This window comes from Lynx canadensis, chromosome A3 (genome assembly GCF_007474595.2).
Source record: "Lynx canadensis isolate LIC74 chromosome A3, mLynCan4.pri.v2, whole genome shotgun sequence".
In the NCBI taxonomy this organism is placed as follows: Eukaryota; Metazoa; Chordata; class Mammalia; order Carnivora; family Felidae; genus Lynx; species Lynx canadensis.
This window is the reverse complement of record NC_044305.1, coordinates 15,587,521-15,609,268: the sequence shown is the minus strand read 5'-3', so window position 1 is coordinate 15,609,268 and position 21,748 is coordinate 15,587,521. Positions and strand designations below refer to the sequence as shown.

General features: G+C 54.9%; 2 protein-coding genes across 2 annotated transcripts in view; one reads left to right on the top strand and one right to left on the bottom strand.

The window, feature by feature from the left end:
• Nucleotides 1-9,010: 9,010 nt before the first annotated feature.
• KCNK15 (potassium two pore domain channel subfamily K member 15) lies at nt 9,011-15,039 on the top strand. The gene is made up of 2 exons (XM_030309530.1): nt 9,011-9,315; nt 13,219-15,039. The coding sequence occupies exons 1-2, from the start codon at nt 9,033-9,035 to the stop codon at nt 13,926-13,928; spliced, it is 993 nt and encodes a 330-aa protein (XP_030165390.1). The 5' UTR covers nt 9,011-9,032; the 3' UTR covers nt 13,929-15,039.
• Nucleotides 15,040-15,120: 81 nt separating this feature from the next.
• Nucleotides 15,121-21,748, bottom strand: part of RIMS4 (regulating synaptic membrane exocytosis 4) — a 63,120-nt gene continuing 56,492 nt past the window's right edge. The window contains exon 7 of the mRNA XM_032592737.1: nt 15,121-19,469. Coding sequence (XP_032448628.1) covers nt 19,251-19,469 — 219 coding nt within the window. The 3' untranslated portion in view covers nt 15,121-19,250. The remainder of the gene's footprint in view (nt 19,470-21,748) is intronic.

The window sequence follows — 21,748 nt, the reverse complement described above, 5'->3', positions numbered from 1 at the left end:
CGGTGTTTTTTGGACTCACAAATAATTTCATGAAATTTGGTGGTTTATGAAGACCAAAAAGTGGGAGACCGCACAAATAGCCATTCTTATTATCACTCCAAACTAATAAAGCTTAGAGAGGATTTGATCCCTGACCTGGCAGAAGTCTGAATAACAATAATACTTAATATGTACTGAGGGTTTCAATGTGTCCCCAGGTGATCGAAATATTTGACCTGCATCACTGGTTTATTGAATAATCCGAACTTAATGAGGGGACACACAGAAGCGGGGTTTAGTTTTTCTTCAGCTGTTGTCTTTGAACACATTGCATCAAACCTCTCCTTGCCCATGCTTTTTAGTCGGGCTGAGATACCTCATCATATCCTACTGAACACTTCTGCTAAGTCAGGACTGACCCTTCACTTCAAGAATGCATTGTTATTTAATGTAACAAACTGTTAAGTAGCCTAAGTAGGTGCACCTTGTTACACTAGGTGGTAGGTACTATTATTAAAAGCATCTTACAGCACTTGCTTCGGCAGCACATATACTAAAAGCATCTGACAGATACTAAGGCCCAGAGAGGTGAGGTAAGTTGCCTGAGGCCACACAGCTAGTAAGTTATAGACACAGGATTCAAACCCAGAAAGTCTGGCTCTAGAATCTTGCTTTTAATCTCTGCAGCACTGAAAGCAGTGTGAGGGTCCCTTTAACACCTTTCCCACCTCCACCCCTTCTAAGTTCTAGCTTCTCCTGTTATGAGGCCTGGAGGGAGCAGTACAGGAAAGGGGGCAAAAATCAAGCTGGTGTTGCTTGAGGTCATCTCAGGGGGATGGATTCCTTCTGTGTGCCCAGTGTCCGAAGGCTGGTATCCTTGGGCCACGTGAGTAGCTTATTCAGGGAAATCTAGGACCCATGGACCTCTCTGAGACCCTGTCCCCAGAAGTACACTTCATAGCCTCTTTCTGCCAGAGTCCTCTTTCCTGGAAAGCAAAACGATCATCCCTTTTGGGCAGGATACTGAGCAGATGGCCCAGCACCTACTCAGCTCACGGGAAGCTCTCCTATCCTTGCATGGCCAAATGCCTGGGGGTGCGGGATGCCCTCCGCCCTGCCATCTCTCTTGAACCACTTTCTTCCAGCTCAGACTCTGCGGGCAGATGTGCAAGCAGTTGGAGAATCAGAAACGACTCACCGCTTCTGGCAGGAACCCCGAGTCTCTACAAGCAGGATCTATGAGGACAAGGGGAGTACCCCTTTGTTCTTTCCCCAAGAAAGCAGACAAGAAAAGGCATGTCGTTTCTCCCTGTTCTAGAAAATCATTCTCAAATTCGAATCTTCTGCTTATGGAGGCTGAGGGGGTGGGGATGGGGTAGGAGAAAACCTGGTATGATGTCCCTAAGAAGGTCCTACAGACATGTGTCTCGTGGCTTTCTGGAAATAGGGGGTATCTAGCACCTTGTGGTTTTAAGTGGAAATAGGAGGCAACAGAAGCCCCATTTAAGAGTCTGTTACGTGTATGTCATCGAATTTAACCCTCACAACAGCCCTATAAGGTAAGTTCATTAATTAGGGTAACGGCAGTTGCTATAACAAGCAAACCCCCAAATTCAGCCGCTTAATGCAATAGAAGTTTATTTCTTACTCACGTAATAGTCCAAAGCAGGTGTTCCTGGCTGGAGTTCCTTCATGTGGTGAGCCAGGTAGCTTACAGGTTATGGCTCCACCAAACTCCGGGACCTTGGGAGCCTTCTGCAGCTAGATTGCCCTCAGGGTGGAGAAGTTCACCTGCTCCTTAAAGGCCCCACCTAGAGATGACACTCACCACGCCCACTCACATTCCATTGGTGCGGGCTAGTCATGTGGTCACGCTAGGAAGCAAAGGAGGCTGGGAAGTGTAGTCTCCATCTGGGCAGATGTCTTTCAGAGATGATTCCACACTAGGTAGAAGCTTTCTTTACCAATGTCTGTTTAATCAGCCCACCAGGTTAACCAGTGCTCTGCATTTCATTGGAACACGACACTCCTGCCCCAGGCACAATGAAAGCTCACAGCTAGTGGGCCACTGCCTGGCATTCCATTCTGCTGCCTCCCACAGAATGGTGGTGTGGGCTGAAAGTCTGTGCACCTCCCGTCCCCAAATTCATATGTTGAAATCCTAATCCTCAATATGAAAGTATCGGGAGATAAGGTCAAGAGTGGGGAGCGCTTATGAATGGGATTAGTGCCCTTATAGGAAGAAATAGGAGAGAACTTGCTTCCTCTCTCTGCTCTCTGCCATACGAGGAGAAAACAAGAAGACGGCCATCTGTAAACCAGAAAGAGGACTTTCACCAGCCGCGCCGGCCCCCTGATCTCAGACTTCCAGCCTCTGTCACCGTGAGAAATAAAAGTTTCCTGTTTAAGCCACCTCATCTCTGGGATTCTGTTTTGGCAGCCTGAGCTAAGACAAATGGCACGTTTGCCAAGAATCTGCTGGGCCTGTTCCCAAACCAGTTTGCACCGGCCACACTTGTTATTGTAACGATATTCCACAGGCTGATGAAATACGAGTGCAAAAAGGAAGAGATTTGTTTTTATGAAAATTCGATAGAGACGAGTTGCTAAAAAACACTGTCAATTTAGGCATGGAAGAAACAATGACAAGAGATCCAGAAAAAACCTGCCACGAGAGAGAGATTCTGCACTCGAGTTGCTACACAGTATCTTCAAATCCTTGTTCCGCTTGAAATAAACCCCCGTCAGAAATCAGAAGATAGATCCTGTAGCTGCTGTAAGGAGGACAACGCTAAAAGCCAATTAGCAGCTCAAGAATGGCAAATGTTCTAGGTGTTTATCATTTAAAATAATTCTGTGCGGGGCGCCTGGGTGGCTCAGTCGGTTGAGCATCCGACTTCAGCTCAGGTCAGGATCTCTCGGTCGGTAAGTTCGAGCCCCGCGTAAGTTCGAGCCCCGTGTTGGGCTCTGTGCTGACAGCTCAGAGCCTGGAGCCCGCTTCCGATTCTGTGTCTCCCTCTCTCTCTGCCCCTCCCCCCCTCTCTCTCTCAAACATAAATAAACATTTTTAAAAAATAATAAACGAAAAACCATTTTATTGTGAAAATTCTCAGGCATACACTAAAGGACACAGAATGGTTTCACAACTCTCCATTCCCCCTTCAGTTAGTTTTCTTAATGTTTATTTATTTTTATTTTTGAGAGCGACAGAGAGAGGGGGGGAGGGGCAGAGAGAGATGGAGACAGAAAATTCCAAGCAGGCTCCGCGCTGTCAGCACAGAGCCTGATGTGGGGCTCGACCTGACGAGTCATGAGATCGTGACATGAGCTGACATTGAGTTGAGCATTTTACTGACTGAGCCAGGCAGTGTCCCACCCCCGTCAGTTTTTAAAATTATTAACCAGAACAAAAGTTTTAATATCTCCACTAGCCCAAACTCCCAATGGCTCCAACCGAATGGCCGCAGACTCTGTGTCAGGAGTCCTTTGAGCAGCTCTGGCGGGTCCCAACAGTCAGGGACAGGGTCATGCTCAGCTGCCACTTGTCCCCTGACCAGTATCTGCATCAGCCTAGGGACAATGGTGCCCCCCCCAACACACACTGGGTACAGCTATGGTGTTTCCGGTAGGTTCCATCTCTCTGGGCCCCTCGAACCAGTGCCTGGAAGATTCTGTAAGATCCCCAAATCCTACTATAACCTTCTTTAAATTAGCGAGAGGCAGCTTTTAACTTCTTGCAGCCCAGATCCCTCAATGATCCTCCAGCTGGAGAAAGGTCACAGCTGCCACCTCCAAGAAGCTGGTACCTGAGGCCCAAATGATCCATTCTTTAAGGACGGAGACAAGAGACAGAGATCTTATCAGGAAAAATGCCTGAGCCCTCCAGGCTTCTGGAAATTACTGAACTATATTCTAACTATAAAAATCAATCCTTTGAGATCCCAGGAGGCCTGGGGAATAATTGGGGTGGAAAAGGAAAAGACAACATTAATTGGGTGTAAGGGGTACTCACATGTGTTGGGACCAGTACAGAACTACTGGTACTCCCATGTCACAGATGAGGAAACTGAGGCTCAAAAGTGACGTCATTTGTCCAAGATGGAACAGAGATCTGACTCACTCAGAAACTCCTGTTCTTTCTGGATTACTGCCCTACCATGTGCCACCTTGGATGACAGTCCCTTCTCTCTCCCTGATCCTGGGTCTTCCCTCTGACATGAATGGCATGGCCTGCCTGGCTCACAAAGCTTTCAGAAAGCTCTAGACTCATAAGGGATGTGAAGTGCTCTGAAAGGCACCCAGGGTCCAGCTGGGGACTGGGATCACCCTTCTTGTTGTCCTCAGAGCTGGCAACCCTGGGGCTCTGGAAGAAGATCAGTGGCCTCACTGAGGGGCCATGCGTGGGACTCTGGCATGAAGGGACAGAGGAAAATCACTGGGTCCCCTCAAGTTCCCAGAGTGGGAAGAAGGAGAGCAGGTTGGGGGGCAGGTGAAGGGGGTGCCTCGGAGTGTTGCTGTTTTTGGTGACGGCTCAGCTGACGTTTTTGCAAGCTGAGAAATACACACACACAAACTCTAACCTCCTCTGGCTTAAAATAGAGCTGCTGAACCAAAAATGCCAAGCACAGGGCACAGTCACCTGCCCGGGGGGGCCAGACAGCTCCAGCATGGCCCCAATAATACCCACCCTCAGTGGGCACATCTGACAAACCAGCTGGGTGTCACAGGGTCCTCACGATGACGGTGGAGGCAGGCAGCCAGCCAGTACTCCTCAGCTCCATCTTCGAGAAGAGGAAGGTGAAATCCAGAGAGGCAATAGGGGCGGGGGGGGGGGTGATAAAGCCGGCGGCATCTTGCCTGACGAAGCACCATGGTGCATTGGAAGGATCATGACCTTGGGGACCGCGCAGCCCCGAGTTCGAGTCCTGGCTCAGCCCCTGCCTGGCTGTGAGGACGGGACAAGCAGGGCATCGTCTCTGTGCCATGGTTTCCTGCACTAGAAAGGGAGGGCCCTGTCGGTAATGTGGGAGAATGTGCCTGGCACACACATGCACTTCCAGAAAAAGAATTCCTGACATCTGCAGGCAGACAGTTGTAAAAAGGGAGGAAAAGCAGTGAGCTGCTACTGGGCACCTGGAAAGTGACACACAACATCTTCTATAATCCTCGATGCGGTCCCATGAAGGGGGCGTTATTATCACTTTCATTTCTCACATGGGAGAAGCGAGGCCAGAGAAGTGTTCTACCCACACTCACCCACCGGGAAAGTGGAAGAGCTGGAATTTGAACCCAAGCCTCGTTGACTCCAGCTGTGTCAATGACCGGGATCGTGAATTGTCCCCGGGAAGTTCTTCTCAGGCCCTTCTCAGGCTGTAAATCCACGGTGCTTCCCCATCCCCCCAAGACTGTGGCCCCGGGTCTTGCCCCTCTGAAGTCTGGGCAGGAATCAAAAAAGTTACAGGGGTGCCTGGGTGGCTCAGTCGGTTAAGCGTCCCACTCGACTCAGGCCATGATCTCGCAGTTCATGGGTTCAAGCCCCGCATTGGGCTCTGTGCTGACAGCTCGGAGCCTGGAGCCTGCTTGGGATTCTGTGTCTCCCTCTCTCTGCCCCTCCCCTGCTCATGTTCTGTCTCTCTCTCTCAAAAATAAATAAACACTAAAAAAAAATTTTTTTTGAATAAAAAATAAAAAAAGAATAGAAAAGCTACAAATAAGGCTGCAGCACCAGAATCCTGATTCTGGGTCTCTGAGCCGCGGTCTGGCTCCTCAGGAAGAGAAGTGAGTCAGAGCACACGCCACAACGTCTCTATGGGCCTGGGTGTTCGCTCACTTGTGACGTCCGAGGCAGTGCCTAACACTTCCAGATGGTCCTCAGGGGCAGATGCTGCTCTGGGTGCCTCCGGCTTATGGGCTCCTTCGATGCTCACATCAGTGAAGCCGTCTCTGCTGCTACTCCCAGAAATGGTCACAGACGTGGCGGCTCGAACAACACCAATGTGCCATCTTCCACTTCCGTAGGGTGGAGGGCTACCCGGGTCACACAGATGAACTGCGCTGAAACTGAGATGCTGGCAGGACTGCATTCCCTTCCGGAGGTTCTAGGGAGGAACTTCCTTGCCTTTACCAGATTCTAGAAGCCACCTGCTCTCTTTGGCTTGTGGCCCCTTTCTCCATCTTCAAAGCCAGCGACGTCAGGCCAATTTCTTCTAACGGTTGTCCCTCTTCTGCCTCCCGTGTCCACGTGTAGGGACCCTTTTGAGGACACCGGGCTCACCCAGACTGTCCAGGATCACCTCCCGTTTCCAGGTCAGCTGATTAGCAACCTTCCTTCCACCTGCAACCGCCCCCCTCCTCTCTGCCACGTACCCTAACCTATTTACAGGTGCCAGGGAAAGAATGTGTGCATCTTTGGGAGCCATTCTGTCGAGCACAGCACCTTATGAGATAGGAGCTTTTCCAAACCCCTTTTACTGGGGGTGGGGAGACTGAGGCATCCCAGGTCCACACACTGGTAAGCAGCAGAACTGGGATATGAACCCAGGCAGTCACGGTGCAGAGTCCATGCTCTTAACTTCTATAGGCGGCTGTGGCTCCTCTGTCCGCAGCCACCAGCTGTGCGCTGTGCCAGATCCGGGTGCTGAGGACAGAGAGGGGACCAAGGTAGGATTCCTGTCCTCAGGGGGAGCATAGATATGGAACGTGAGGATCCCAATGCACTGGAAAGAAGGGAAGACGGCAGGAACTCAGAGGCCTCTGGCATCACAGAGAAGGCCACCCGCGGAGGGGTCAGGGAAGGAGATGTCCAATGAACTGGGAGCTGAGGATGAACAGGGCATCGGCCATCCAGGCCTACGGCGTAGGAGATCGTGATGACGATATGCATGAATACTTGCCAAGCGCTTCACCCGGGGTCTGGCCCCTGGCAGGCATTCGATACATGTGGGCTGCTGAGTGTAATGGAGAGAAGACTGTTTCAAGCAAAGCAAGAGTTTGTGCAAGGAACTGAAAGTTCTGTGTGCCTGAAACAAACAAAAAACCGCAAAGGGGCTGCTGGAGTAGAGATGGGGGGTGGGGGGGGACAGGGGATGCATGCCAAGGCTGCAGCAGAGACCAGGCCGTGCAGATGCTCTGGACACCTGCAAGAGAGGCTGCCCGTGCTCGCCCCGAATCTCCACGAAGACCCACCCATTTCAGAGTGAAATGAATGGGTCTCACCTCAGCGCTGGGCGGCAGGAGTGGATTCCTAGGGAGTGAGGTCAACGGAAGGTTCTCCGAGCACCCAGCCGGTCAGGCGAAAGACCCAGGGGTCATCCGGAGCGCCCCCTTACCCTCCATATCCAGCCCGTCAGCAGGTGCTGCTGTTCCGTGCGTCAGGGTAACACCAGCTGCAGTAACAGGCTGGCCCCACAGCTCAGGGCCTTAATGCAACGGAAGTTCAGAATAGGTGCTCCCGGCGTGGGGCAGCCTTGGGCTGCGTGGTCAGGCACCCAGTCCCCTTCCACCCTGCGGCTGTGCTCTCTCCTAAAGCCTTTGCCTCTCTGCATTCAGCCTGCAGGTGGGGGAAGAGAGGTGGAGTGCGGCACCGGGAGGGGTCACTTCTGCCCACATTCCATTGGCGGCAGTTCTAAGTGCAAAGGAGGCTGGGAAATGTGGCTATAGCTGTGTGCGCCCAACTCCAGCCCACCACCCTATCCCAGATCCAGCCCCCCACCTTCTCTGCACCTCCAGTGCCCTGCCCCTGGTCCAGGCCAACCCCCACCACGCGTGGGGACTACGAAACTCTCCTAACTGGCCTCCACTCTTAGTCACCACCCCTTTTCCACAGGACAGCCAGGATGCTCTTTTTTTCTTTTTAATGTTTATTTATTTACTTCTTTTTCTTTTTTGTTTTTTTTTAATGTTTATTTATTTTTGAGAGAGACAGAGACAGAGCTTGAGCAGGGGAGGGGCAGAGAGAGGGAGACACAGAATCCGAAGCAGGCTCCAGGCTCTAAACTGTCAGCACAGAGCCCGACGCGGGGCTCGAACTCACAGACCGCAAGATCATGACCCGAGCCAAAGACGGACACCCGACTGAGCCACCCAAGCGCCCCAGGATGCTCTTTTTTAAAAATGCTAATCAGAGGGGTGCCTGGGTGGCTTAGTCCGTTAAGCATCTGACTCTTGATTTCAGCTTCGGATTCTCTCTCTCCCTTTCTCTCTGACCCCCCACCCCCAGCTCATGTTATCTCAAAATAAATAAAATTTTAAAAATTATTTAAAAACATACAAATGTCTATCAGATCACTGGTGTGGGCATCCTGCTTACAGCCTTTCCAGCTGTAACGAATAGACCTGCATAAGGACTTGTAAGACCCTGTGTGAAGTCGCCTGTTTTCCTTCTGCTGCCTGCCCCTCCACCCCCCAGCTCCCCGACCCGCCTGGTTCCAGCCACACTGCTTCTCTGCTTAAAGGACTTGCACTGGCTGCCTAGATGCTCCCTCCCTAGTCACTCCTCAGAGAGGCCTGTCCCGCCACCTCAGCTGGTGGCGCCCACCTCCCCCCCCCGAAACTGTCTCCCTTCTGTCCCACACTTGTCTTCAATGATCTTCGTGTGTCTGTGCTGTCGCCAACCCTCTTTCCTAGAGTATCAGCTCTATTTACCCCCAGGAAGCTTGTTTGCACCAGTAGGTGCTCAGTAAAGATCTGATGGATGACTGACTGACTGAACGAACGAGTGAATGACTGGCCCAAGGTCACAGGACCACAGTGGTGGATGGGACATCTGCACGGCCGGGCTTTGGGCGCTTTGCTCCAGCTGTCACCGTTGGCAGACACCTGCGCCGTTGGGTAAACAAAGGCAGGTGTTGGCAGGGGGCGGGGCGGCAGGAGGAGTCCTCTCGGTCCTCCTCGGCCCCCCCCACCGAGGCCCCGCCTCCGCCCCCCCCCCAGCTCCCCCCTCCAACGCCCGGCCGCCCGCAGCCCGCTCCCCGCCGCGCGGGGCGGAGGGCGCAGCGCGGGGCGGCCGTCGGGGCGCATGGACGGGCCCGGGGCGCGGGGCCCGCGGCGCCGCCATGAGGAAGCAGAGCGTGCGCACGGCCGCGCTCATCCTGTGCATCCTGTCCTACCTGCTGGTGGGCGCCGCGGTCTTCGACGCGCTCGAGTCCGAGGCGGAGCGCGGCCGCCAGCGGCTGCTGGCCCAGAAGCGCGGCGAGTTCCGGAGGAAGTACCGCTTCTCGGCCGAGGACTACCGCGAGCTGGAGCGCCTGGCGCTGCAGGCCGAGCCGCACCGCGCCGGCCGCCAGTGGAAGTTCGCCGGCTCCTTCTACTTCGCCATCACCGTCATCACCACCATCGGTGAGCGGGCCCCGCGGCGCCCCCCGCCCCGGGCTCGAACCCCTCCTCTGCCCCTGCCCGGGCCCGGTGGCTGTGGACCAGTCGTTTCAGCCGCCCTCCGCCGAAAGGGGACGGCGTCCCACGCGGGCGGGGCTGGGAGGAGTCGGGAGCTCAAGTTCGCCCAGAGGTGGCACGCGGGAGTGCTCGGGGGAAGCCTCCAGGGGCCGGGAGACAGGTGGAGCGGGGCGAAGCGCGAGTGGCTGGAGACGGAGGCTTCCTTGCCTGGCTGCATCACACTAGCTGTGTGACCTCAGACAAGTTGCTTAACCTCTCTGAGCCTCAGTTTTCTCCTTTGTAAAATAGGGCTGCTAATAGGCCCTATCTCAGGGCTGTACCGAGATAATTATTGCCAAGGAGATAATGTGTGCAGAAAGTTTTAGCGCAGGGCATGACACATACAAAGCACTAACAAAGAGAGAGAGATTGATTTTTGTATTATAATTATTATGCCGTTACTCCATGACAATGGGATCTAGTCTGTCTTAGTCACCGCAGTGTACCCAGCCGAGCGCATAGTAGACACTCAATAAATATTTGTTGAAGGAATGACTGATTACCACAAGCTTTGGACCTCACCCTCGGGGATCCAGAGCAGTTTCTCTGCAGCATCTGGACCGTCAGTCGTTGCCATGGCTACCGTCTGGCTGGTACCTGCTGAGCAGAAGCCTGGGGAAGCAGGAAAGGAGAGAAGCAGGCTCTGCAGGGCTCCAGGCTGGGTGTCCGCTGCTTCCCAGGCCCCAGCTGTGGATGTCCAGGCACCCCCTAGAGCTTGGATCACCACTGTGGAAGCCTGAGCTTTGGAGAAAGTTTTTTCCTAATGCTCTTGGCGAACGAATGTGAGCTGTGGGTTAAAAGCCCGAGTTCTGCAATTACATAGCCCAGAGTTCCGTTCTCATCTCTGCTGCCTCCTGTCTGTCTTCTCTGGCAATTGAACGTACCTCCCGGAGCCCTGGTTTTCTCGACTGCAAATGCAGTGCTTGCTACCTCGCTGGGTGGTTGCCAGGTTTAAATGAGGTCAAGTGTGTAAAATGCTTGGCAAGGTGCCTGAGGCCAAATAGGCACTATTAATTGGTCATAATAACAATATAACAATTCATTGTTTGCCAGCTGTGGGCCCAGCTCCCACTCAGCCCATTATGACCCCTCCTGTGAACATGGGCACCCCTGCTTCCCTACCCAGGCTCAGCCCAAGACACTCCCTGTTGCCATGCCCAGTGGTGTGGGACCCCATCCACCTTTTCTGCCCTCCCCCACGTTATCTGGAAGGCTCACAGCTGGTTTTGGCCTTTTCTGTGGGCTGTTCCTCACTGGCACCTTGGGAGCCGGGGGAAAGGGACCCAGTTTGGAAACAGCTGGAGCTTTGCCTTTTCCGGCCACCTGGGGGCGCCAGCTGGGGCGGTGTGGTCCCGGCTGCAAAAGCCAGCCTTGCAGAGAGCCCAGCGCCAGAACCCAGGAGCTAGAGCTCTGCAAGAGGCACTGAGGCGCAATGGAGGAGAGTGGTTAATGGCTCAGGCCCTGTGATGTTTGGGCAGCTTCCTTGCTCTGAGCCTAGTTACCTTGTCTGCAAAAACGGGAGACTAATATTGCATACAGTAATTAGGAGGGTAAAATAAAATAATCTATGTAGAGTACCTAGCATGTTTGGTTATTATCATTGTTCGTTTCACTCTGTCAAAGCCTGACCTAGCCCCAACCAGCTGGAAACAGCACTGCTTTGCATCTTACTGCTAAAAAGGTTCCCCTGTGTCGCACTCAGCACCCCCTTCAGTTTGATTTGATTATTGATGGTGAGCATTATCGATATTAAACTTTCATTGGGCCTTTTGTCTGTGTCAGGCTCTGTGCAGGGCACTGGTGACTAGGGACACACAGAAGTGATTGGTGTGGTCTCTGGCCTCAAGGAGCTCACAGTCTCGTGGGCGGAGCTCCCCCCAAAAACAGATAGGGGGCAAACTGATGGGGCCACGCAATAGAAATGTGGATGTGGAGCCACAGATCTCTAATAACATGTATTGTGTCGATATTCTGAATAAATGACGTGTGCACGCAGCATACACAAAAGGGTAGAGAACGAAAAGGAAGTCTCCCTCTCACCCTGTCCCTCAACCCATAAATCTCTTTCCCTGGGTCAAATACAGTTACTGGTTTTTTGTGCATCCTTCCACATATATTCTCTACCTGTGTATTCCTTTAAAACACACACACATACATAGACATTAGGTTATACACACTGTTTTGTCTCGCACTTTCTTTTTTCACTTAACATATTTTGGCGATTTTTAAAAAATCAATCCCTAAAAAGCTGTGTCATCTTTTTCTTGGCCGTATAGCAGCATTTCTCAACCCTAGCACTACTGACACGTCGGACCGGATAACTCTGTTGTGGAGGGAGGGCTGGCCTGTGCATCACAGGATGTTTAGCGTCCCTGGCCTCTACCCACAAGATGCCAGGAGCACACAACCATCCCAGTTGTGACACCCACAATGTCTCCAGACATTGCCAAATGTCCCCCTCAGGGACAAAATGACCCTTGGTCGGAACCATTGCTGCGTAGGGCTCTGTCATTTGGTTGGCACCATGATTTATTTCACCAGGCCTCTACCGATGGACACTTAGGTTGCCTAGTTTTCACCACGAGCGACGATGCTTCCCTGATGCCCCCATGCACACCTCACTTTGCACACACATGTATTTTGGAGGACTAACTTCCTAACTGTGGAAATGCACGGGCCAAGCGTTTGTGTGTTTACATTTTGGCAGATGGTGTCCATTTGCTAGAGGGGGCACCTTCTTTGGACTTTTCCTGGGTTATGGGCCTCTTTGAGAATACCCTGAAAGCTTTCGCTCCTCTCTCCAGGAATGCTCGGTACCTGGGGATGTCATGGTGGTCCAGGACTCCAGGAGGCCCACTCGTGTGTAGGTCCCCGACAGCAGTCGAGGGGACCTGATGAAGAATTACTGCTTCAGACTGAAGAAGTGCTTAGCGAGGGCTGGCTTGGAGCAGGATGTGGGAAGTCGTGGACTAGGGCAGCAGGGAAAGGGCTATCCAGGGGAGGAAAAAAACCATGAGAAGAGGCATGTGGAGGTGGGAATGCTGGTTGGGGGAACAACACAGGGTGGGGCTGGACAGGTGCGGGGTGGTAGGGGGAGTCAGATCACCAAGGAGCTCCGACACCAAGTGAGAAGTGGTAGGTGCTTTACCCTGTGGGTCCTGGGGCACCATGGAAGATTTTGCTTGATGTTTAAATCAAGGCATACTTCACACACGGTGAAACACACATTTTTCAGTGTAGCAGCCCTGGGCAAGTTCTCACGGGTGAGGACCTGTCCTGCAGCCACCACCGAGACTTAGCAGGCTCCCATCACCCCTAGATTTGTCATGCCCCTTTCTGGTTAACCCCCTCCTCCAACCACAATGACTGGCGACCGCAGATCTGCTCTCTGTCCCCATGGTTTTGCCAGAATGTTTCCAGAATGCCATTTCAGTGGAACCATGGAGTGTGTAGTCTTTTGCGCTTGGCTTCTTTCGCTCCCCGTAATGCAGCTGAGACCCATCCTTTGTTGGCGCAGGTAACCCCAGTTCATTCCTTTCTGTTCCGGAACGGAACTGCATTGTACGTGCGTACCGCAGGTTGTTTACGCGTTCCCCAGCCGAGGGACGCTGGGTTGTTTACAATTTGGGGCGGTTAGGGATAGCCACACAAGGTTTCAAAAGCGGGGAATGACCTAGTTAGAAGCAGCAATTCAAGACGCTGCGCAGGCTCCGGGGGGGGGGGGGGGGGGGGGGGGGGGGCAGGGGAGGGAGCCCGGACAGGGCGGCTGCGGCCGGTGCTCACCACCCCTCCCCTCCGCTCTCCCTGCAGGGTACGGCCACGCCGCGCCGGGCACGGACTCGGGCAAGGTCTTCTGCATGTTCTATGCGCTCCTGGGCATCCCCCTGACGCTGGTCACCTTCCAGAGCCTGGGCGAGCGCCTGAACGCGCTGGTGCGGCGCCTCCTGCTGGCGGCCAAGCGCTGCCTGGGCCTGCGGCGGCCGCGCGTGTCCACGGAGAACATGGTGGTGGCCGGGCTGCTGGTGTGCGCCGCCACCCTGGCCCTCGGGGCCGCCGCCTTCGCGCACTTCGAGGGCTGGACCTTCTTCCACGCCTACTACTACTGCTTCATCACCCTCACCACCATCGGCTTCGGTGACTTCGTGGCGCTGCAGAGCGACGAGGCGCTTCAGAGGAAGCCGCCCTACGTGGCCTTCAGCTTCCTCTACATCCTCCTGGGGCTCACGGTCATCGGCGCCTTCCTCAACCTCGTGGTCCTGCGCTTTCTGGCGGCCAGCACCGACGCGCCCGAGCGCGCCACCCGCCGCGCCAGCCCACTCCGCCTGGGGGCGCCCGAGAGCCGCGGCCGCCCTCCGCCCCGCTGCCCTGCCCGCGCCGGGGGCTCCGCCTGCATCTCGTCCCGCGTGCACCGACTGCAGCTGGGGGCCCGCGACAACCTGGCCTTCTCACCCCCCTCGAGCCCTGGGGCTGTGGGCGGTGGCACGGTGGGCAGGCCCCCGGCCCGGCGGAAGTCCATCTGACAGCCCTGTCCCGGGCCCCGGAGGGTGGGGGTTGGGGGAGGTCGAGGGAACAGGAGGGGCTAGGGTCACCTGTCAGGGCATGCTCCCCAGAGCTTGGAGAGGGTAGAGGGGCTGTGGCCTCAGGGCCGTCTTCTGCCACGAGCAGTGTGTCTTTCCCTTCTGTGGCCAGCCCCTCCCTCCTCTCCAAAAATCCATTAAAGCCGCACCTTAAGCACAAGCACGTCCTGTAGGTGCAAATCCCCGTGGTCCGAACTGTTTTAGGAAGGCGCGGCCACATCAGCCACCCAGGAGAGGCTCTCCACAGGCCCATGTCATCAGCTAGCCCTCCCGAGTGGAAACAGGTGGCCGTTTCTCCGCTGAGAGAAGAGGCAGGTTTTCCGTGTTGTAAGGGAAAATGCGGGACTTCCAACCCTGGGAGCCAGGCAGTGAGGCCAGCTGCTCACACCAGGAGAGAGAGGCGTGGGGATCGGATGCACTGAAGGGAAACAGCTCCTGTCCCCGAGTGGAGGGGCGGACAAATCTGCACTATTTAAACGATCGCTCATCCTCTTGCTCAATGTGTAGAGTGGAATTGACCCCTGTGTGAATGAAACACACCCTCCGCCCGACCCCCCCCCCCCCATGTTCTTTGTCCTTGGCGAGTGCCATCCGAGGACGAGGAGGGCCTTGTTGACACCCACCACATCACTGGAACACCTGGACGCAGTCAAATGCTGTGGGAAGACCCCTCTTCTGGAAGCCGTGAGATCTGGGTCCTGCCAACTGCCCTTAGCGTGACCTTGGGGAATGTCATCCCCTACCTGGGTCTCAGTTTCCACATCTGTAATGACTGAGTTCAGCTGGAATCGTGTCCCCACCCCCCACCCCCACCCCCTGCATCTCTGGAAGGGTTCCTGGGATGCACCCTGCCCCCTAAGGTGTCTGTGGCATCCTGCAGCGCTCGGCTTCCTCAAACACCAACTACCCGTGGCTTCCCAGATAGAACTCTCAACACAAAGCAGAGCGAGCCAGGTTAGAAAAGCCAAAAACTTTAATTTTCAACATGAGCTACATGGTCATGAACACAATGCAACGTGACCCACTCCAACCCAGGCGCCCCGGAAACCCTCCCTCCCCAAAGTCCCGAGTGGCTCCTGCTCCCAGAGGGGGAGTGAGAGAAAAGTGGGTGGATGGAGAGGCCCCCAGCCTGAGGACCCGGGGTCCGGCCTCCCAGCCACCCCCTTCGGAGGCAGGCATAGAATGAAAGGGCTCCAGATGTGATGCCTGAGGCCCCGGGTTCAAGTCTCCACTTTGCCCTCACAGAAGCTAGGAGTACATGGGCACAGTCAGCCTCCCCCACAGGGTTTGAGTCCGATGCGCTCATGGACATGGCAGCCTTCTGTCCACTCTGAGGCGCTGCTATACAGACAAGGGGCCCTCCCACAGAGCCAGGGGAATCACTGCGGGGGAACGGGAGAGGGCTCGGTCCCCTGGGCCGGGCACAGTGCTGCTGCTCAATAAATAAATGCAGGTGGCCTTGCCTGACGCAACAGCTGTGCTCCAAAGGGAGGGGGGCTCAGCGCCGCTTCTGAACACCGAAGTGCGCCCAGGAGCTCCTGGTTTAAGGAACCGGATGGTGAATCAGCTCGTAAAGTACGTAACCACCCCCTAAGCTATCTGCTTCACCTCCTCTTAGAGCTCTGAGCTGTGGGAGAACTGAGTTCCAGTCCGGACCCCGCCGGGAACCCACAGTGGGACCTTAGCCGGTACTTTCCCTCCCAGGGCCTCAGCTTCCTCCTCCGTAAAGTGGGCTGACAATACAGGCCCCCTCTACTCCCCAGGGGCTCTTGTGAGGGTATACTCGACGTAAAAGCACTTGGAAAGCAAAAGTTTGAAAAGCACTACGGGAAGGTCAGATCTTGTTACATCGTAAAGTTTTGTGAGGCTTTCCTTAAGATGACGTGTGTCACAGCCGTCTCACTCCCACACAGCCCCCGGGCGGGAACCGGCACTTACCTCCCTCAGGTTGGTCCTACGGGGGTTCTGACCCACCCTCAGCAGGAACCCCTACCCAGACACCGAGGTCTGGACCAAATCCTGGGCACCCTCAGTCCGCTGGGCCAGACCCCAGGGCAGCTAGGGCTCTATGGTAACTCTCTCCGCCAAACCGGGGTCCGCAGAGATGGAACCAAGCAGGGCCCCGTGGCCCAGGGCTGAAAGGCCACAAATGCTTATCATGGCAGACATGCCTGGGCAGTGGCTTCTGGTCCCATAGAGGGAAGCACAACAGAGCCCCATCGCACATCTGCTGAGGGGTCTTGGGCAAGTCACTTCCTGACTCTGGGCCTCAGTTTCCTCCCCTCTCAGATGGGCTACAATTTGCTCTTCCCATCTTTTCTGGGAGGCTCTACGGAGAGAAGGGAGGAAGAGGTGTCGTGGGCAACGGTGGCCCCACCTGGGCCTGCTCTGGTTCCAGCTCAGCCTCGGGTGGGAGGAGGCCAGGATGGAGGCGCCACCGAACTCACAGGTGACCCCAGAGGCGAGCGTTCCCCTCGCCAGGCCTCAGTCTTCATCAGTAAAATGGACTTCATGAATGGTCCCAAAGGTCTGTTCCCAGCTGTATGGAAAGTGGACTCTGGAGAAGGGAAGTGGAGAAGACTCCCTCCCACAGTACCCCTGCATGTGACTTCTGGCCCAGAGATTGAAAAAAGAATCAGCCCCTCTATAAACCCTAGCCTCCCACTCCCAAATCCCACAATTCCACCTCTCTGCTCCTCTCCAGATGGAGCTTGAGCTGGCAAGGGTCAGACAGCAGTAGGGACAGGCTGGCCTTGAAGGTTCCCCAAAGCTAATACTGAGAATAGTCACCCCCTCCCCAAACCCCCATCTCTTGGTGAGGACAGACAGTGGTTCCGCACCAAATGGTCAGAGCCCCCTTGGAAGCGGGGCACGTGCTCACAACAATGATACGAAGAAACAGGGCTCCAGCCCCCACCCCACCCCACCAGGAGGTGAACTGAGATTTCACAGAACAAACAAGAAAGTCACTGAGGGGGGCCCTCGGTGACCACCCCCAGGATGTTGTTATTGCTTTGGAGCGTGCTCTCTCCCTTTATAAAGGCTGTGCAGACACCAGAGGGTAGGCTCGGGCTGGGGGGGGCTCCGAGCCCTCTCTCCCTCTGTTTGGGACAGCCTGGCTCTGCCCCGTCTTTGAAAAGCTACCCCTGAACAACCAGAGCAGTGACGGCTGGAGAGAGAAGGCGCTCTCCTGGCTCAAAATATTCCAAATGGTGAGTAATAAACGAACAGCAGAGAAATCACACTGGTTAAAAAAACAAACAGGGGAGGGGCTGATTCTGGGCCTCAGATTAGAGGCCACCCAGAGCCCTGCTGCCTCCTGCCCCAGCCTTGGGATTCCACCCAGCACAATCCCAGGAAGCTCGGAAGAGCTCATCGATAAAAGAAAGGGGCATCTCTGTCTCCCCTTCCCAGTGCAGCATGGGAAGCTCTATGGAGGCGATATAACTCATCCGGGACTTTAAAGGCTCCCCAGGGCTTAAGGAGGCAGAGGGGAGGGGAGGGAAGGATAGAGGAGAGGGATTCCAGGTGGAAGAAATTGCCAGATCAATAGCCTAGAGTGAGGCCAAGGACAAGGCAGGGCTGAACACAGCTGGGCATCCTCGGTGGAAAATGACCTCCTCCAATGGAGCCCAGGCCTCTCCACCAAGGCCCACAACCCTCAGGAGTGCTTCACAAATAAAACCAGTACCAAGGATAAGACGTCAGAACATCTGAGTATAAGGGGCATCTCCAGCTACAACCGGGTCAGAGGGGTGGGGAGGGAGGAGGAGGGGCGAGAAGAGGAAGAAGAAGGGCTGGCCTCCCATGAATCAGGCTCCAGGCTCAGACCCAGACCAGTGAGGAGACAGCCGCCTCCTGGAATGTTCTGGTGTGCCTCCTCTCTACCCATCCTGGAACTCTGTAAAGACTATATGCAAGCTAAGAAGAGGCCCCAGGGCTTGGAACGCTAACTCTACCCAGCTAAACTGGACTACGCCCTACACAGCAGGGACTGGGTAATGAGGGGTGGTGGGCTGCTGGGTGCCTCCCAGGGGAGGTGGCAGAAATGTGCTTCTATAAAGACGGGCCAGCCTGTGTCCTCCCAGCATGCAAAAGGGCTTCCGTGGGCCTCGGGGAGGGCCGGGCCAGGAAGGCAGCTACCCAGGCTTGCTTGAGAAGGAATCTCCTGATTCTTACACTCATGAGCCAAGGTAGTTGAGGCAGGGGCAGTGGGTTCTGCCCTTAGTACAGGATGGTTTGTTTAAAAAGACTAAAATAGGGAAGCTCTGTTGCCTCCCCAGACCCCTAGCCTGGAGGCAGAGGGGTAGACAAGAAGACCTTTGACCTCACCCAACGAGGAGGGGTTCTCCTATATGGGAAACCCTTGCCTTGGCACCACTGGTCCCAACCCCAACTTTGCTTAGACTCCCTCTCCAATCCAGCGTCCCCAAATTCAGAGACGGTGAGCTCCCTGGACTTGGGGTTCTCGAAAATCAGGGTCCCGTGGCTCCTTCACCAAAACACAGACGACCCAGTTCTTTCCAGTCCATTTCCACACTATCTCGTTGCAATCCCACGGAGCTAGGCACCCTGGGGGTCTGTGCCAGGTCCAGGGCACCGCCTCCTCTCCTTTGGCCCCTGCTGGACCCCAATTCCTAGAGCCACCGGAAGAGGGGCAGGCAGGAAGGGACAGACAGATGGACTCGGACAGGCTGCGGCAAAGCTCCTTCCACGGGCAGGCGGAGGGAGGCCGAGCTCCTCGTCATGTGGGAGGCTCTGGACCCCCCGGAGCTGGCTCCGGATCCTTGCAAAGCTGCCCCATCAGCTCTGGGGCAGGAGTAGCTGCCTGAACCCGGTGCCGCAGGAAAGACACTTGCTGGTAATTGGCACCATGGAGATGGCCGCTGGGTTCTGGACTTGGCTCCGGGCAGCGAGCTTCCGAGGAGGCAAAAAGGGGGAGCAGTCGGACAGTGTCTGGGACAGGAGGATGGTATGCTCTGCCACCTCAGTCTTTCCTTTCTCCGGATTGCAGCCACATCCACCAGGTCAAGAACCGGCCAAGTCAAAAGTGCAGCCAATCCCGTTGGGAGAGGGAAGGTCTTAGGGGGTAGGAGGCAAAAAGGGGGTGAGGAGGGGCCCTGGGGGTCAGGTCTCCCCGTTCTGCTTCCCCACTGTGGGGGAGAACCCCATCCTCCTCTGTTCAATGTGCCCCTGGGCCTGGGGTCCCAGGTTGGGGCTGGGCATTCTCCAGGCCTTCTCGGGGAGCCCCTCCCCACCCCGGCCCTAAGATCGCTCGCCACAGGGGCCCACGGTGCTCTCGAGGGACAACTGGGACGCCTGCCGGAGCAGGGGGCCCGCGGCTGGGTCCACCATGGAGGAGGTGGGGAAGAGCTTGTACCAGCCCACGGCCAGGGTGGTCAAGTCCAGCTCCTCCAGTAGCACTCGGGCCACACCCATGAACTGCTTCCGCTCCATGCGCCCATAGTTCCCCCACACGATCACCTGCGGGGCGAGAGACACTGCGGTTCAAATCTTGCCATTCACGGGCCCAGAACCAGAACTCAGGTCACCCTCATGCCCACTTCACCTCTGAGTCCTGTAGATGCTCCCGCCTTAAAATTGCTCAAGCCTGGGTGCCTGGGGGAGCTCAGTCGGTTAAGCATCCGACTTCAGCTCAGGTCATGATGTCAGGGTTCATGAGTTTGAGCCCCGCGTCGGGCTCTGTGCTGACAGCTCAGAGCCTGGAGCCTGCTTCGGATTCTGTGTCTCCCTCTCTCTCTCTCTGCCCCTTCCCCACCTGCACGCTCTCTCTCCAGAATAAACAAACATGAAAAAAAAAAAAAACTGATCAAGCCTGACCATATCTTCCTGGCTCTAGTGCCGCCATTATTGCTTGCCTGGGCAACTGGCTTCCTGCCTCCCATCTAACTCTCTCCATTCCACCCTCCACACCCTCCACCTTTGAAGCCGAGCCTTGAGGGCTGGCCCTACAATGTGAGTCCCCTGCCTGGTACCCTCCCCCTGCAATCCCCACCAGGCCCTCTGCTTCCAGATTCTCGGAAACCCCCCATGAGAAACAAAACAAGTTTTAAAAGTGGCTGATGGATGTATGGTATACAAGCTAGCTTCCTTCCTTTTTCCAACAGACTCTTTTCTATAGTGCCTGCCCCATTTCTTGGTCAACACTCTCCCTTGGAGCAGCTAGTCGGGTGGTTTCTGTGGCTGCAGGACCCTCACTTGCTCTTCTGGAGCTCAGGGTCTAACTCTGTCCCCTGTGGGGTTAGCCCACAAAGGTGGGCTGGCTCAGTCACTCCGTGGAGCCCGCTGACTTTAATGCACAGCCTCTGGGGTCAGACACAGGTGGGTTCAAATCCCAGTCCCGGCTGGGTGGTTTGGGTAAGTCATCCAACCTCATGGGCCCTCAGAGTGGTTTCTAAGTGAAATTATCCCCAGTTTCCCTCGCAGGCAAGGATCAAAGGAGTGGACGTCCAAGCTCACTATGAACTGTCAGCTGCTTCTCGAGCACACAGGGCAAGATGACAACAGCGTGAGCCACTACTGCATACGGTGTTGGACGCTGCTCCAAGGCTCCATTGGCCTTAGATTCAACCCTCCCAACAACCCTACAAATGTTTTGATTTCACAGCTATTTCAACTGAGCCTCAGAGAAGTTCAATCATGTGCCTGAGATGGTTCACCTGACCAGTCTTCGATGCTCCTTGGGCAGCTGATCAGAAGTCCGCCTCTGGTGCATGGATGGATTCATTTTAAACTGGGGTTATGGGCTGAACTGTGTTCCTCCAAAATTCATACTGAAGCCCTAACCCCCAGAATGTGACTGTATTTGGGAAGAGAGTCAAATGAGCCCATAATCCCATCCGACTGGTATAAGAAGAGGAGATTAGGACACGAAGAGAGAGAGAGAGCAGGGACGCGTGTGCACAAAAGCAAAAAGACCACGTGAGGACACAGGGAGAAGGCGGCCTTTGCAAGCCAAGTAGAGAGGATTTGGAAGAAATGGAACCTACGATACCTCGAGCTTGAGCTTCTAGCCTCCAGGATCGCGAGAAATAAGTTTCTATTGTGTAAACTCTCCAATCTGTGGTACTTTGTTACGGTGGCCCTAGCAAACTATTACAACTGGCATTCGGATCTCGCTCACGGGGCTGGTGGGTCTGTCCTGCTGTGACATCAGTCAGAGAGCTCACCAGCAAGGACCCCACTCAGATTTCTGTTTCCGCATCCCCTCCACATCCCAGACAGGGATGTTCTGTGGAGCTTCTCCAAAGATGCTCAGGCCAGAATGCTCTACCTTTGTCTACTGGACCAGATCTGGCCCATAGATGTTTTAAGTTGCATGTGAATGCCTCTAGACTAGAAGAGTTCTCCCAAACTTTTTTGACTAGTTTATACAGTAAGACATTTACATCATCACCCAGTGCATACAGGGGACTCCCAACTGAAGAAAGTCAGATAAGACCTGCCTAACTAAGAATGATCAATGTTTTCTTTCCTATTCTATTCTGTTAAACAAACAAACGAACCAACTTGTTGAGATTCGCTAAACGGATTTCACAGCTCGCTGATGGGTCTTAACCCTCAGGTTGAAAAATTCTGCCCTAGGTAGGCCCTGGGCTTCCCAGTCTGGCCAAAGTCCCACTGTCTTGGCAAATTTGTAACACGCTGGCCCCGCCCTCATTTGCTTTGCCTGCTCTGGTTAGAAGCAAAAAACTGAGGTACAAGCCAGAGGTGCCCAAGTGGTGACTCCAAGGCAGTGGGCA

Excerpts from the sequence above, each read along its gene's own strand:
- KCNK15 (XM_030309530.1), top strand. The coding sequence starts at position 9,033 with ATGAGGAAGCAGAGCGTGCGCACGGCCGCGCTCATCCTGTGCATCCTG. Across the intron at positions 9,316-13,218 it reads CACCGTCATCACCACCATCG|GGTACGGCCACGCCGCGCCG; the intron begins GTGAGCGGGCCC and ends CTCTCCCTGCAG.